At 40.5% G+C, this 17716-nt stretch overlaps 1 protein-coding gene and 1 long non-coding RNA gene across 6 annotated transcripts in view; one reads left to right on the top strand and one right to left on the bottom strand.

The window, feature by feature from the left end:
* ZNF608 (zinc finger protein 608) overlaps positions 1-11219 on the top strand; it is an 85806-nt gene extending 74587 nt beyond the window's left edge. For 4 of the 5 annotated variants that reach the window (XM_054054991.1, XM_054054992.1, XM_054054990.1 and 1 more), the window contains 7 exons: positions 139-226; positions 692-3143; positions 4889-5306; positions 5858-6030; positions 6768-6921; positions 8130-8211; positions 9177-11219. In XM_054054991.1, the coding sequence (XP_053910966.1) occupies positions 139-226; positions 692-3143; positions 4889-5306; positions 5858-6030; positions 6768-6921; positions 8130-8211; positions 9177-9183 (3374 nt within the window). In that variant the 3' untranslated portion in view covers positions 9184-11219. Of the gene's footprint in view, positions 1-138; positions 227-691; positions 3144-4888; positions 5307-5857; positions 6031-6767; positions 6922-8129; positions 8216-9176 lie in introns of those variants that run through there. The other variant, XM_009557518.2, reaches the window with a different exon arrangement.
* LOC128850497 (uncharacterized) lies at positions 3200-17683 on the bottom strand. Its single transcript, XR_008447909.1, has 3 exons — positions 17558-17683; positions 16459-16541; positions 3200-3288 (listed from the first exon to the last, which is right to left on the bottom strand). It is a non-coding gene; the product is annotated as an uncharacterized LOC128850497 (long non-coding RNA).
* Between the last annotated feature and the right edge of the window lie 33 nt (positions 17684-17716).

Below are 17716 nucleotides of genomic sequence, written 5' to 3'. Positions count from 1 at the left end.
AGCGTTTGAAAACAAGTGAGAATAAAGCTCTTGCTTTGTGGGGAAGGGAAGGAAAAATGGGGAAAAAGCACAAAACAAAAAGCCTACCCCAATTATTGTTCTGACTGTGATAATACTTTGTTTTTCTCCCACTGGCAGGTGTCCTAGTGGTAAATGTTACATGGAGGAACAAGACTTATGTGGGAACACTGCTGGACTGCACAAAGCATGACTGGGCCCCTCCTAGGTAGGCAATTATTCTGAGTCTGTTTTTTCTCTGCTGTTGTTTTCACGCCCAGTCTCTGTCAAGAGACCGTACAGAGATTAATAAAAAACAACTGGTTGTAATTGAAAACATGAACCAGTGAAAAGAGTTATTCTCTGTTCCACACTGAAATGTGGGGTGGAAATTTTTATTTCCTTTTGTTTTGTGTTTTTGAGAGGGAAGGGAAAATACATGGGATTCAAACAGAGGGCAATTAATTTAAAGAATGTTTCTGTAAGTCTGGGAAAAAAATTCTTTCCATTGTTCTAATTAGGTGCTCCGTTCTTCCCATTTTTCTGCTTTCCTTTTGGGATTGTAACAGTCTCATTTGGAAGAAGGACGTCTTCAGTTTTAACATGTATAAAGGTGCTGTTAGAGGAAGTGGTGGCTTTTTGGTATTTATGCAGTTCACAGCTCCTGCTGATGAAATCTGCTCTTGTTTTATAGGTTTTGTGAATCACCAACAAGTGACCTGGAAATGCGCGGGGGACGGGGCAGGGGAAAGAGAGCAAGGTCCGCTGCAGCTGCAGCTGTACCTGGGAATGATGCAAGTTTTGCAGAGTCCAGAGGACTTCAGAATAAGAATCGAGGTGGTGCCAATGGAAAGGGGAGGAGGGGCAGCCTTAACGCAAGTGGGCGCAGGACACCCCCAAACTGTGCCATGGATGAAGTCAAAGCCAGCCCCTCATCTACAAACAAGAGGAAAACTAAGCCTCCCATGGAGCTAGATTTGAACTCCAGTTCAGAGGACAATAAATCTGGAAAACGTGTTCGTACTAACTCTAGAAGCACTCCCACCACTCCACAGGGGAAACCTGAGACTACTTTTTTGGACCAAGGCTGCTCTTCTCCAGTGCTGATTGACTGTCCTCACCCCAACTGTAACAAAAAGTACAAGCACATTAATGGACTACGATACCATCAGGCCCATGCACATTTAGACCCAGAAAACAAACTGGACTTTGAGCCTGACAGTGAAGACAAAATTTCGGACTGTGAGGAAGCATTGAGTAATGTGGCACTTGAATGCAGTGAGCCAAGCACAAACTTGCCAGGCTTTGATCCACTAAAAGCACCGACATCTCCTTCTTCCATCACTACCCCAGGCACTCCCAAGGGAAAGAGAGAGCTGACCAGCAATGGCCCTGGTTCAGTTATGAGTTCCAAAACGGGCAAGAATTCTGGCAAAAAGAAGGGTCTGAACAGTGAGTTGAACAGCCTTCCAGTAATTTCCAATATGACAGCCACACTGGATAATTGCTCAGTAGCAGATGGCAATTTGCAAACAGAAATGCCAAAACTGGAGGCTGAAGGGTTAATTGACAAAAAGAGTTTGGGTGATAAAGGCAAGAAAGCTAACAATTGCAAAGTGGATAAAAACCTTTCCAAACTGAAAACAGCCAGGCCCATTGCCCCAGCGCCAGCACCAACTCCTCCCCAATTAATAGCTATACCTACTACAGCCTTTACAACCACCACTACAGGGACAATACCGGGACTGCCGTCTCTAACAACTACTATTGTTCAGGCTACACCAAAGAGCCCTCCGCTAAAACCTATTCAACCAAAGCCCACAATTATGGGAGAGCCAAGCACTGTAAACCCAGCTCTCACATCACTTAAAGACAAAAAGAAAAAGGAGAAGCGAAAGCTGAAGGACAAAGAAAGCAAAGAGACGGGAAGCCCTAAGGTGGATTCTAAGCTGGGAAAGCTGGAGGATTCAAAAGGGTCTGGGAAAGACTTATCGGGACATTTTTTAAAGGAACATCTCAACAAGAATGAAGTGCTGGCTAATGGACTGTCAGAGTCTCAAGAGAGCAGGATGGCCAGTATTAAGGCTGAAGCTGATAAGGTTTACACATTCACAGATAATGCGCCCAGCCCTTCCATAGGGAGTGCCTCCAGGATGGAATGCAGCACTTTGGTGAATGGACAATCTGCCATGGCGCCACTGCACGTGTTGACACAAAATGGTGCAGATAACACAGCTGCTAAAACCAACAGCCCTGCTTACTCTGATATTTCTGATGCGGCTGATGATGGTGGCTCTGACAGCAGGTCAGAGGGCATGAGGTCAAAGGCCAGCTCTCCATCGGATATTATTTCTAATAAGGACGGTGTTGTAAAAGGACATTCTTCAACCACAGCACAATTGGCTCAAGCAAAAGAGTCCCATTCTCCCTATTACCATGGCTACGATCCATATTATTCCCCAAGTTACATGCACTCTGGACAGGTCAGTGCCTCAGCAGCTGGGAACAGCAGTACCTCACAGGGGCTGAAGGTCAAAAAAGAGGCTGAAGAGGAGGCTGAAAAGAAAGAGAAGGCAGAGCCATCAGATGCCAAGAAAAGCGAAAGCACTTCCTCTAATTTGCAGCCACAACATCAGTCAGTAATTACGCAAAGACACCCTGCACTCGCTCAGTCACTTTATTATGGACAGTATGCTTATGGGCTCTACATGGACCAAAAGTCCTTAATGGCTTCTAACCCTGCTTACAGGCAGCAGTATGAAAAATACTATGAGGACCAGAGACTAGCAGAACAGAAAATGGCACAGGGTGGGAGGGACTGTGAAAGAAAGAATGACCCACCGTTGAAGGATATTGGAAAGGATGACAACAAGCAGAAGAATATTCCATCTGCCACTATTTCAAAGGCCCCTTCAACTCCAGAGTCCAGCAAAAATAACACTAAAATAGGGTCATCAGTCTCTAACAAAGGTGAGGAGACAAGCAAATCACAGATCCTCTCCAATCACCAGCAGCAGCTTCAGTCTGACAGTTTCAAAGCCAAACAAATGGAAAACCACCAGCTCATAAAGGAGGCTGTGGAGATGAAATCTGTTATGGATTCCATGAAGCAAACGGGAGTAGATCCAACCACAAGATTTAAACAGGTGAGCTCGCAGGAAATGGAACAAGAGCACCTTGATTTATTCCTAAGTCATGTGAGGTTTTGTCCATGATTCTGCTATGTTCTTCTGCCTTTGCAGCCAAACAAGCTCCACGATCCTTTTTTTTCATGCTGGATAGTACCGTAGCCTGTGAATAGACCAACAGACCTTTCAGTTGATGTGTTTGAAAAGCGAGGGGGTGGGGGGGAAGTCTTACAAGGTGGTGACAGAACTCGGCTTAAGACCTGAATAGACTATTTTAAATTACATGCATGAATAAAATAGAATTAGATTTTTTCTTTCAGATGTAAATTCTAAGCAATTTACTTAGTTCAGAAATGAGAAATCTCAAGCAAAATAAGCAGCTTTCATTGTGAGGACTTAAAGAAGATTTGAAACATGGTTTGAAGTGTTTCTTTTTTTTGTTAAATGACAGTTGGCATTTACTAAAGATGGGTGAGCTGGTTCTTTGAAGAGTGGCTTGAAGCTCAGCTCTTTATCTTAACCCAAGTTGACCTTTTTGAAGCAGTTAAGTTCCCCTTCTCTCCTCAACCAACCTCAAGTCCCTACAGACCTACACAATGGATGAAATCCTTTCTCCACTGAAGTCAGTGATAGTTTTGCCATTGACTTCAGTGGAACCAGAATTTCATCCCGTGGCTTTGTGCTGACCTTCCTTGATGTCACATTGTCTTCATTCAACATTCATTGAACCAGAGCCTCAATACTTGATGCTTTCATGTTGCGGTGTACAGTACACCCCAGACTTCACCCTTATGGGCTGTCCTTTAAGATACATGGAGTCAGGTGAGTGGAAGTTTGGAAGCTCTAAGGGAAGCCCTGAGCAGAAGGAGATTTCTGCTGATTCAGATGAGTGTTTGAACTAGACTGTCCAAGTGTCTAGTAGTGTGCCTAGGCGTCTGTTGCATGTGCAATAAGTGTGTATCAATTTGAGAGTGTTTACAATTAGCTCTTGCATATGCTGTATTAGAAATAAAAGTCTTCTGTTACTGCTCAGTACTGATTTGGTGTGTGTAGTCTTGTAAAGAACCCACCTACCTAATTCTGTAGTGTGTTTGTAAAATTCTCTATGTAATACGTTATGCAAAAATGTATTTAAGATATCCTGTATGTGTTCTTTAAACTGTGTGGTACTGATACTGTAAATATTCATCCATGTGTAATTTTATGAACTTGAAATAAGATTGTCAACTGAAGAAATCTGCCTTGAAGTTTGACTTCCACCGGTTTCTGGATATTTGTAACATTAGGGGCAGCATTAGCATCTTTCCAGCTTGATCAGTTTTTCAGGTTCATTGTTCCAGGTAATTTAAGTGCTCTGGCATATCATTAACCAGCTTTAATTTTGTGGTTCACAGATACTTTTCGCTCTCTAGTGGGAAAATCTCTCTGTGGACTTCAATTAAAATGTTTTATGAATAGCATGGTCTCAGAACTTTTATACAATGCATATGTATTTCATGATCAAACTATTTAAAGTCATGAAGAAGGATATAAGATGAAGCAATTGAATTAAATTTTGATTATAGTCTCTTGCTCCTTCATGGGAATATTAGTTTGACTTTGAGCTCAAGGCACTTTGTAGCAAGCAAACCTCTCCTCTATGTAATAGGGATATGTTATTAAAACAGCTATTAAAAATACAATAACTGAAGTATGGGAAATACCAATAACACTCTTATTTCAACATGTAAGTTCAGAACATTTTTTTTTCTCCTCCATATTAGGATCCAGACTCACGAACATGGCATCATTATGTCTATCAGCCCAAATACCTTGATCAGCAAAAGTCAGAAGAACTTGATCGTGAGAAAAAGTTAAAAGAAGACAGCCCTAGAAAAACACCTAACAAGGAAAGTTCCCTGCCTAACCTTCCTGTCTCATTAGCAAGCATTAAAGAGGAGCCTAAAGAGGTCAAGCGTTCTGATTCTCAATCAGTGGATGAAAACAAGATAAAAAATGATGATCGAAAGACTCCTGTAAATTGGAAGGACTCTCGGGGTGCTAGAGTAGCAGTTTCCTCACCGATGAGTCAGCATCAGTCATACATCCAGTACTTGCATGCTTATCCTTATCCACAGATGTACGATCCCAACCATCCAGCCTATCGTGCAGTCTCTCCTGTCCTAATGCACAGCTATCCTGGTATGTATGCTGAAATTTGCCTTGCACACTAGTTAAGATTTACACCCTTTAAAGCCTGCATTTTAATATTTCTGTTAGTAGCTAGAGTAAATTAGAAGCTTCATGGGTGACATTTGTTTTGCTTGTACTTCTGCTAGGGAAAGTTCTGTGGGTGAAACTAATTTAATACAAGAAGTTTCTTTTATGAACACTCACAGTTCCCAGCGACAGTTTTCTCAACCCTTGACAGTCTGCTATTGCTGTTAGACTGGGAGGTAGTTTATTGCCTATAAAAATATTCTATAGCACTTACTGTCAGAACCATTATAGTTACTATTCCTTTCAGTTAAAGAGGACTCATAAATGTCTGAAATGGCTATCAGCTCAACCTCTTTATAACCTCCATTCATCAGGGTAAATTAGGTGAAGAAATTGAAGAGCAAAGATGCCATTTGATAGTCGTGTGATCCCTGTTTGATATTATCCTCTGTCCTGGCATCCTGTCTTCCCACCTTCATATAACCAATATGTAAAACCAGTAACTTGATGTGGTATTTATCGTTTACCTGCAGGGGCCTATCTCTCTCCAGGATTTCATTATCCAGTTTATGGGAAGATGTCAGGGAGAGAAGAGGCAGACAAAGTCAACACCAGCCCAAACATCAATGCAAAATCAACAACTGAGTCCAAAGCACTGGATCTGCTCCAGCAGCATGCCAACCAATATCGCAGCAAGTCTCCTGTTGTAAGGCTTCATCCATTGTTACTGAAGAGTAGTACATATGGGAAAGGGTAGAGAACATCATTTTAAGAAGCACTCAGTCTGGCATCAAGCTCTGAATGCATGATTCTTCTTTATAGTACTGCTTAAAATGAAGCAATTTATAGTCAGGAACCTATAAACTGGAAGTGACATATTTCATACTCACTCCCTGTATTTGCCAAGAAGCCACACCTTCCAAACAGCAGATCAGCAGCCCCCATTTCTGAAGATTTCCACGTTAGAGTAAATACTGTTAATTTACTTTCAGAGAAGTTGGTGCCAGTTTTGATTGTGAGCAAGTCACCGACTCATTCTGTTTTCAAAGGGGCTTTTTGCTATTCAGGCAGGCTTGACCCTCAGAGTGCATTGGAGAGGGCTGATGTTCATTTACATCAGCTTTCAGCAGCTCAGGTAGGTTGTTCAGGCATTGGCGAGTCAGCCAAGTTTAAAGGGAGCCTAAAACTAGACATCATCACCATGCCTTCAGCTGCAGTGTGTTTCTTCAAAATCTCTGTGTCTTGGAAAATCTTCCATTTGCCAGATACACCAGCTTTAGATTAGAATCAAGTGCAAATAATGCAGTAGAAATACTTCAGAAACAATAAGCTTCATCATTTGAATTCAAAAGGTTGTTGCCACGTAATGGCAAGTGTAGTTTTGTTGTGATTTTGCCCCTTTTAAGGTTCTCACATCAATTTTCTTTAACTTTCTTATACTAGCCTGTGGAGAAATCAGCAGCTGAGCGTGAACGGGAAGCAGAAAGGGAACGAGACCGTCACTCTCCTTTTAGCCAGCGGCATCTCCATACGCACCATCACACACATGTTGGAATGGGTTACCCCCTTATACCTGGACAATATGACCCATTTCAAGGTGAGCACAAAATTTGGTGGGATTAGCTTTGCCTTGTGGAGTTGTTACCTTGACCTGGAATTCATGTTTATGTGAATAATTTTGAACAGAGATCCCCGTGTTAAATCAGAAGTGCTTTACATTTAGGGAGGCTTGACAATTCACAGCATAGACAAACAGCAAATGGATATCTTCATGCCTGAGAATTACTGAGTTCTATTTCCAAAACTGGGTGTTAGGGCATTATTAAAGATGTACCGGTTAGGCTATCATTCGCATAGATGTTTTGATTCCTACTGCAAACTGACATTAACTGGCCAAAAGGCAGTAAAAAACCCAAAGCAAACAGACTTCTCTTTGTATAATTAGAGTTGTATGAGCAATGGAAGAAGTGTAGTGAAGACAAAAGCTTTTTATACCGAACATATTTTATGTACAAGGCGTTGCAGTCACAAGGGTTTGAGCTTGTTATAACTTGACCGTCTGAAAGAAGACTCTTTGTATTTTGGCAAATGCAGTGCACAAAGTTGCAGTCAGGGAAAAGGCAGCACCGTAAGACACAATTCATTCTCCCTACGTTTTATACCAGTCTTTGAGATTTCTTTTCATGCAGCAAAGTACATGCTATCACAACTGGTGGCTAAATGACATTAATTCATTATGTTCATTTGGTGCCTCAGCGGTTATTTTCCCTGTGTAGAAGTCTTGAAATTTCTCAGTTCGACTCAGTGATTCCACACGCCTTTTGGGATACATTATGCTTGTTCAGTAGGAAAACTGTAAAAACGATAAGTTATTATGAAAGTATTGTATTCTGAGCAGCTGGCATGTCATTTCTGTAGTTCCTTGTGACTTTTGATTCTTGTTTCCTGGTACTTATTATTTCTCCTGAGCTTCCTATTCAAGAACTAATACAAACCACTTAGCGTCATGTGGTGCAGTACTTGGAAAGGAATACAATAAGTAGGAATGCTGTATTTTCTTGTAAAATGCCTATGAAGGACAATTGAATTTTACTATATGAAGGCATACTAATCGTATTAGTCAGACTGTCTTAACACCTTTGCCAGAAATATTTGCCACTTAAGTAGTGTTAAAACCCTACTATGTTCTGATAGTGAGTTTTTTGTCTGTTTGCCTTTGAGAGGCTTTCTATCATTTCTCTGAGCACAAAATTCCATTTAAAACCAGAAGTACATCAATATTCCTTCATTTCTTCTTTCCCTCAGGATTGACCTCTGCTGCCCTTGTTGCCACTCAGCAAGTGGCTGCACAGGCATCTGCATCTGGTATGTTTCCTGCACAAAGAAGGTAAATAGTCAGTAAATCTTAAATTGCATATCTTAACATAGAAAGGAAAACATAGATTTTATAGCCTGATGGTCTGAAATTCTTTGTTTTTAAGAACGTAGGAAAACTTGAGATTAATTGTATTTTTATTCTCTTTGAGGGGACATTTTGTCCTTAGTTTTGTCATTTACAGATCATTAAGGAGTCTGTATTCTGAGATTTTCTGTAGACTGTGTTTTAAGGATTAGTATTAAGATAAAACAAGTGATTATGAAACGTAATTTTAGATCAAAATTTTTTATAAAAGATTTAAAGTTCATGTTCAGTTACATCCATGTGCTATCAAGAAAACTTATGATTTTATCTATACTGCAAGTCTGCCCAGTTTGCTGATTTTACTTTCAGAGAGGTTTGCTTGGGAGTCCATTAAAGGTTATGTCGTTATTTAAGTCAGATACCCATTCTGTGCATTTGCTTCTGGGTTATTTGCTAGATTTTCAGTAGAATTTACTCTTCCGCCATTGTCCTGACTCTTCAAAAGGAAAGAGATTCTTCTCTGTTATAATGACCCTATCTTAAGGGAAAACCCCAAAGCATCCTTAACATCAAGGCTTCTTTCATAGCTGCCACGTCATGCATCAGAGTTCAGTGTATTAAATAGTATTGTACCATTTCATGGTTATGAGTGTCTTTCTGAAAACCAACCCTGAAAACAAGTGGCCGTGTAAGGCTCTTAACTAACTGGAAGTATTTGAGTAAAAAAAGTTTCTAGCCCTGAAAAAGCTGTTGGATGCTTGGATGTCAGAACCCAGAAGATAAATCCCAGCACGGGTAATTAAGGGGGAGGATGAGGGCATGGCTGGCTGTTCTTCATTCTTGAGATTGAAAGTAATGTGTAGATTTCATTTCATCATGTATTTCAGGTACAGAAAAAAACTAGGAGGGAAGGACACTGCGTACTAAAACATTCTTCTTTCTCTTTTCAGAGAATAATGACTTTGGGGATGTACACTGTCATGTGACTGGATCACATGAGGAAGCGCTTTATTACAGACATCAGTTCCATGGTGTTAATTTGAAATGCCTTAATGGCAGGCAAAAACCAGTCATTTCATTTTTGTAAATTGCAGATTTTATCACAGAGTAACAAATGTTGCTGTAATTAGACTTCTGTTTTTATATATATATATGCGTATATATATATATACATATATATATAAAAATATATATATATTCTTTACTTTTTTTGTATCAGTACCAAGGCTCGCACACAGGGTCTGCTGCTAAGTTGCGAACCACACAGTAAAAGAAGATACGTATTTGTCATGTTTAGAAAGCGTTAACTGCAAAAGGCTGTTTGTTTCCTTTCTCTTCTTTCTTTTTTTTCCTTTTTTTTTTCCTTTCCAGTTGTAAATAAATAATGTTATGTATCAGTGTGCCTGAACCTTGCATACCCTTCATATTTCCCACAAGCTCTCAGAGAGGCTAACTGTGACGACACTTTGGTACAATGTAGATGTCTATTTGGTGGCTCCTATTAAGATGCATCAGTGTAAAATGTTACTGTATTCACTGTTTCATTGTAATTGTGTATTGTGAAAATATACCTTTGGAAGGCATGGGGATTCTAGTACCACAAAAACTGTGTTGTATATAATGTATAGATTTTAAATGGAGATAATGAGCATCTGTGAATAATGAAATGTCTTTTTTGATAATCTTGAATGGCAGATAACCTAACAGCCTGCATACCAGAAGACATCTGTGATTGTTCTATTACTTGAATAGTCCTGCAGTCTTTTTTTTAATGTTTACAATTACCGAGTTAGAAGAGAGACTTTAATGCCATTGCCTGGTTACTTGTTTTATGCCGTAATCTAGTTTATTTTATGTAAAATGTATATTGAATGCTTTCATTTTTATACCTGCCTTAAATAATTTGGCAATCAGAATAAAGAAAAAAAGTAGGGTTTGTGCTTTCTTCGTGTCTATGGGCCTCTTGGAAAGATGCTGTTAGGTGTGGAGAGCAGAGGCTGCAGCTACCATTGGTGTGCCCGAAGGTTCTCCGGGTGCACGGTGACTGGTGTGTCCCTGCAGCCATCCCTTGCCTCCCTGCTGGGCCCGTGGTGCCATCCTCTCCCAGCGGGTGACGCGGGGCCCAAGGGAGTGCACCTCTTTGAATTGACCCCGATAGGCTCTATAAAGGCCCATAGTAACACTTCGGATCGTATTAGTAGAACTTAAATCTCTAATATTTGTTTTAGAGCGGCTCTGTGTTCTATAAATTTGAGGCAATTTTTCTCTGCTATATCTACATTGACACCCCTTATCCCCCCAAATGAGTAGATGCCTAAAACAGAGAACCTATTTATTAGGAAAAAAAAAAGTTGTTGCTGTGCTTAACCTGCATTACCACAAAATAAATATTTTATGTGGTTTTATCATCTGTTTTGTTGCAATGTGGTTAATGCAGTGCACAGTAAGATGAAATCATTAATTGTGACACACGAAAAAATCAGATTTACTGGCCAGGTTTTTGAGGCTTTAACTTTTGTCCTTTCCTGCATATCATGTTTATGTTAATTGTCACAACTGGGGTTTTTTTAAAGCTTTTTTTGGCTTTGTGTACGTTTTTTTGACAGGGTGAACTACTGCAAGTTAAAGCTTGTTCTTGAAGTCGGTTTCATTTCTTCTACCTTGTGAATACATAATACAGAAGGATGAATTAAAAATTCCCAACAGACAAGCACACTTGGACTTTTTATATTACTATGATGAATCTGCCGTTAATATTGCTATAATTGTTTTATTTTTATAGGCATAAAATCAGTTCCCTTAGTGACTAGTTATAAGGTTTATTGATTTTTACTACACATCATTCATCTGTGGCTTACTCTTATTGTCTTGTTCTGAACACATTCAGAAGTCTCACAGTGGTGACATACTACAAATTAGCCTCATAAAAATGGGAAGGAAGGGGTGTTTTCTTTGAAAAAGGGGATATTGTGAATGCAGGGCTCTTGAAATAATAAATGCCTTATTACTTCTATACTAAAGGCTCAGATGGCTTTTGTGTTGAAATGTACCATTGATTTTTTTTTTTTTCAGCCGAGACCATTAATGCTTCAGCAGCAAAACAGATCTTATAAATTCACACTATCAGTGACTTTGTGTGGTTTGAGTGTTGTAAGTGGCTGGATTGAATTACTCTGGTTGATACAGGGTGAGCAAGAGTTAAAATCCTAATTAATGCTAAGATTTATTACATCCTTAAAGTCTGTAAGAGGGACTAACTTCCATTGCCCTTTATTGTCTTTCTGCGATTAAGGTTATTGTCTTCCCTCTATCTTTATGGCTTGCCTTTTGGTTTAACACTTGCCATGCTGACCTCCTTAAAGGCTGTGCAACAGTGAGCGTGACTCCCTAGTTCAGCACTCCTCAGAGACAAAGGGTGTACACCCATATGTCCTAGCATTGATTGAGACAGCCATTTCACCACTGTGTGTGCATCCAGAGGATAAGTGAACTGAAGCAGTGATATGAAAATGACATTATACAAACCTGGGAAATAGGAGCTGCAGAGGCTCATCACTGGAAAGGGAGAGGCAGCCGAAACAGCATGATACGGACATATTTACACTCTGCTACACTCTCAAAGGAATGGCTTGTATTTTTTGTTACCTCCAGTAACACCTCTACTATTCTGCTCTTCTAGCAACAACAGGTCGGTGGCCCTGCTCCTGTCTTTCATCCAGATGTTGCTGGATGTCTTGCAAAGGAGAAAAGGGGCTCATGCATTGCATTTGTTTGGGTTTCTAGCCCGTCCATGGAGTGCAGCTAGAAAATGAAAGGTCTGTCATTGGGAGCCCATCCCACAGGCCCAAAAAATCCAGCCAGTGAGTTATGGCCTCTGTGGTGCTTGGCACTGGGAAAAAAACAGACGTGAACAGAGAAGGGACTGGGATTTTTTTGAGTAATCCTGTAGCCCTAGAGGTTGAAACAGGACAGGGGTTTAACTGACTGAGCTAGCTGGCTACCAGCGCTAGACTAGAGCTGGTCAAAATAGGGGCTAGGAGTGACATTTCTTTTGTAAATTTAGGTTCCCTGGCAGCCACAGGGGACACCTAAGAAATCACGGAGATAATTCTGTGCTGTGCCATCCCCTCCTTGCTTTTGAAGGCTGCGTTGGTTGGGCTTAACCATAGGGTCATCAGTCCCTCTTGTTTCTCTGACAAGTGCTGGCATGACAAGTGTCCCCAAAGGACACAAAGTTAGAGAACACTACAATCTGTCCTAAAACACACCAAGATTGTTAATAGCACGGAAACTGACATAAGCATAGAATAGATACCTCAGTGCCCTTCTGCAGCTCTCCACCTTGGCTCTTCTCAGGAAACCAGTGAAAGAGCAAGTAGGGTACCTAGTTCTTAGGTCCTTTTGGCATCACAATCTTGTCACTACCTTTATCGCAACTGGCAGAATTATTGTCCTCATCTTTCTGCCCTTTGTCGCTCTAGTGTTTGCTTGCCTTTTTTTCTCTCCCCTCTCTACCCTGCTTGCCCACTTAATAAGCTCTTGTACATTAATTTGACATCATCAGATCTCACTCTGTTTGTGCAGCGAAAAACCTTCTGCATGTACTTGTGATCTCAGCCCTTGATTAGTTCTCTCCCTCTTTCCCTTCATCACACTCCCTTCTTTGACCTGTGGATTTTTATATATCTTATGCTCTCTATATCCTCTCTTCAGCTTAAAGTGTTTGGAACAAAGAACAAGTCTCACGTCAAATTCATACAGCATAGTTCATATTTATAGTTCCCTCTGAATGACAGCGATAGCATTTCATAGATGGTAGCGTAAGATGCCGTAAGAAGCTAGAGTAGACCATTATTAACAAGAAGCTTAAGATAACTGACAGAAAACATTGCAGTTTTAAAGGTATTTTGAAACCATCTAATGCCTCAAAAATTGGGAATGATACCAAGCCCACTTAAGAAGTATGAAGCTGTATCTCCTTGTATCAGAGGGAACTGGAGACATACAGTCATTTATAAGTCACCTTTGTTCTGCTTTAGAAAGAGAGCCCTGTTTCTTAATTTGTTTCAGTTTTAGCCTTTTACTTAGCTTTCAGTACTGAACACTCTATAGCATTATTATGAACTACAGTTACCCTTGATGTGATTTTGTTTCTTAGGTCAGTATGTCCTAAATTCTTGTAGCTTTGGCCTTTTCTGTAAGATTTTTTTTTCCAAGGGAATCCCACTGTTGATTGTACGAATAAGTGCAAGAGGTTTTCATTCAGGAGAGAAGTCATCAGCTGAAGTTATACATGTTGAGTGGTAGGAGGGTGGACAGCACTAAAATCCTCACACTGGCTGCTGGTTATATTTGTGCAGCATATACTAAATAGTTCTATCAACATCAGTAGTAACTCTGAAACTTCTTGTCTGGAATGACAAATTAGCAGACTTAAGGATTTAGCAAAGGTGATTATTACTTGCAGCCTGAGAATGTTCATCATGCCAAATACTTGTTATTCTCCACTATGGTGTTTTAGAGAAGCATTTAGGGATGCTGAAAACAGGTTTTGTTACTGACAAATAAGGTCTTGCAGACAAAGCTGGTACCTCTAGTTCAATTCCAGTAGCCTCATAGTCATTTCAGCAGAATTCTGCAGTCATTTTTGGTGGTGTAATGGTGTGCATGATTTCCATCATCTCAGTTTGCTGATGGTAGAATAGTGCTTACATATTGCTTTGAGCATAATGCTATTACGGGATTTATTTCTTCCTGAAACTGAATGGTGCAGCAATGCCTGCTGAAAAGAAGAGCTAAATCAAGAAGCAAAGATTCTCTGAAAGCCCGTTTAAATCCTTAGTACAGAAGACTAATTTTAAAGCATACATTTTGACAGGTAGAGTGATTTTAATTGTTCTCAGGGCCCGGAGGGCACGACCAAGCCTTGCTGGCCCTACCCGGTCTCCCCTCACTGCTGCCCATGGGCCCAGGACTCCCTTTCAGCTCAGCATGCCCTGGGCTGAGGCTGTACCGCAGCTGTCTTGCTCCCAGACTGGGGTTGGTGGGACGGGACCTGCCAGTCCTCGGGGCTTCCAGCCCTAGCTGTGCTCTCGCAGTTGTGAAAAAGGATGTGCAGTCTCTGGTCTTACAGGACTTTGGTTTAGGTTGTTTCTAATAGAATAGTATGCACTGGATGAGCTTCAGTAAGACCCTTAATAATATTTTCTTAATTAGACAAATAAGATGAAAGAGAAATGTTGTCTTTATATGACTCTTGCAGAACGGTGGAAATGAGATGTGGAATAAACCCCCTGAGGTTTTCTAACTGAAGAATTTCCTGTATAGTTATCAGGCTGCCATGAAAAGAACCAGTCCTTTTTATTTCCTTTTTTTTTTTTCCACCTTTTTCCTCAATAGCATAAACTTGTGTTTGAGAGTCTTAAGTGACACTAGAAATAACTTGAGGGAGGAGGGGAATTTTTTCCTCTCACCATCCAGTGTGGATGACTGAAAGGGACAAGATTTGCAGTTAGCTTTAAAAGGAGCTTATATACATATGCTCAAACTAGGCACCTTCCTTACACAGAACAGGTTTCTCCTTGATAACCTCTGCATTTTCAGCAGTGGTCAGCTCTGCTTCAGAAATGTGTCCCTGACTCTTTCCATTGGGGCTCCATGCTCCCCAGAAGAAAGCAGAAGGAACCAGATCAGGGCGAGCCTCAGAGACTGCTGAAATTTCTGCTTTTCCATTACTTTCATATGACAGAGCAAGGCGCACAAGGAACAGTGGCGCTGCGTCAGCCACTGAACAAGTGTAGGTGACTCGTCAAAGGCTGAAACTGGGGACTGCAGTAGCTCCTAGAAAAGAAAGCTCTTACACTGGACAGGCGGATCTCCTTTACGCAGCTCACATGGAGCAGATGTGACTGTCCCGAAGCGCTCTGATGCTTGCCACAGGCTCACGTGCGACTGGCTTATGTACTGCCATCTCAGTATACTCTGCCTTCTCCAGTGGCACAGGTCAGCCACACCAAGAGACAGTGTTTGTGATCCAAAGAGTGGTGAGAGTTATTCCATCTGAGCAACTTACAGAAGATGAGACAGGATAAAGGATGAGGCAACCTTAAAGCTCAAGCATGACCTTCACAACTTAGTCTTTAGAAAGCACTACACCTGTCCCGTTACTCACATGAAAATCCTCTTCCCCAAGGGAACACGATTTCCCTTACTTTCAAATGCTGTATACTGTACACCGTATAAGAGCCAGTATTTTCTGTTAACCATGTGAAGACACGAGTAAAGAGGAGTCCCTGTCTTTTAGAGAAAGAGAACTTTATTGCAGAGGAGAAAATAATCGACCAGGAGACCCTGTGTAGCAAACCAGAAGTGTGTGTCTCCAGTTACACTTCCTCTCTTGGCAGTAAACTGAAACCTTTGGTCCTGTGCTCTTTCATTGTTTATTGTCATGAATTAGATCAATTCTTACGTTCTGTGAGGGCCCAGTAAAGGGCAGTATTAGATTACTAGCCACCAGTACAAAGGACCCAGATCCTCTTATTAATTGGCTGATAGGTGTTTAAGAAGCCATCTTGAGTATTTTTCTCTGAAATAAGGATATTTCCATTCATGGGATACTTTAGTTTTGTCCTCACCAGATGCTTTTGGTTTGGCTGCTATATTTTTAGACTTTACCACTTCATCATGCACTTCAACATTCTTTAAAAGGACAAAATTTATTCCCAAATCATTCAGATTCTTGGCAGCATCTGGTAGCAGATCCGAAGGTAAACAAATTTCAGAACAAGTCACTGTTTTCATGGAGACAGCATTTTCAATAACACAGTTACCACTATTAACACACACCAAAGCTCATTTGACGAGTACACAGTGATCAGCAGGATGAGAACTGAAGATCTGGCTAGGTGGAATTTGAAAAGCCAACATGTGACACCGGCTTCAGGAGAAGATTTTATGATGGTAGCTAATGGCAGTGAGACATGCAAACCACTTCCCCACCTCCCTTTCACATCCCCTCACCTGCCTTTTAGTTTATGCTTTGCCCCAGCACTGGTATCTACTATTCATTACTTCCTAATGATAGTGTCAAGGTCAGATGCTCTACTTGCATCACCAGTTGAATAACTCCTATCTTATGAAACCATCAAAAGCAAATTGCTAGCTAATCACCAAGGAAAAAAGAGTTGAGGAACAACAAATGCTTCTGTAACCAGTGCAGCTAATAAAGCTTACCAGTCTTCTCTATGGAACTGCTCCAGCCTCTTGCACCATACATTTTGCCACAGGTAAGATGCAGAACACCTTCAGCATCATAGCTATAGTAAAAAAGAAATTGTTTTTATAATCTGTTCTTAGGGTAAAGCTATGAACAAGGGAAACTGAAATAATCTTAGGTCATGGTTCCTGACTGCTAAATCCGTGAATAATCACAAGAACGTGTATCTTGGAAGCAGTCCATTATATGTATGTATGTAGCTGTAAGTGTTATGTGTCTCTACTATATACACACAGGCAAATAAGGAGTCTGGATTTAAGAAAAGCTGTGGCCGTAGTCTTTTGTAATACTTCTGGGCACCAACAAACAAGGAATTTTTCTACTGTTTAATAATAAGCTAGTTAAGATACAAAAAAAAAGAGCAAGAGATATTTTTCAAAGTTCTGGGTAGTAAGAATATAATAGTTTCATTATCTAAAGTTCAGTCACAACAAGGACAAAAAAAACCAAATCCCTCTTGTGTATGCCGAAGAGCTTCTCAGTTTTGAACAAAAATCAATATAATATTCACACTAATGTTTGCTTGCATAAAATATTGACTGTAGTCACTGGTAGCTTTACATGAAGACTTAAAAGCAATTGTGATTGTCCGAAAGCTTCTAATTGTTTTCCCCCTTTCCTGAAAGAGTAATGAGAGGACAACTAAAAAGCAGAACTATATACTTATTTTATAACTGGCACTAACAAATTTCACCAATTACAGAGTCCATTCTGTAGGCAATGAATGTGTGGCTCCCAATTAATCTAGTGTACCTCCAGGCAAGGTCTAAATCAGCTGGATACAGCTAAAGCAATTTGCACACAGCTAAAAGCAAATTGGAAAATAAGTGTTCCACGCTACTGCCCATCTTTCCAAGCCAAATACACAATCAGTATTCTGGCAGCAACACTCTGCCATGTTATTTGCAGCTGTCAATTTTAATTATAACAATTATTGATTAGTTGGGAAAGTGAATAATCTAATGTTCAAATGAGGCTTGTGCGGCTGTTGGGGATCCTTTTCCCTTTCATGCGCATGTACATTTAGCATTAGGAAATATCAAACAAAGAGCTTACCCGCACCACAGCGCTGAGCTCAGCTAACTATCGCTGAAGTTGTAGTGGTGATTTTGGTACAACAAGCATCCAGTTTTAGGGTTCACCAGTCTGCTGCATAGGAAGGTTGATGTGAATTGAATTAGGGCATGAGAGAACTCAGTTCAGGAACAGAGGCCA

The sequence above is a fragment of the Cuculus canorus genome, chromosome Z, assembly GCF_017976375.1.
Source record: "Cuculus canorus isolate bCucCan1 chromosome Z, bCucCan1.pri, whole genome shotgun sequence".
NCBI classification, from domain to species: domain Eukaryota; kingdom Metazoa; phylum Chordata; class Aves; order Cuculiformes; family Cuculidae; genus Cuculus; species Cuculus canorus.
The sequence above is the reverse complement of the archived record's forward strand: the minus strand, read 5'-3'. Positions and strand labels throughout refer to the sequence as shown.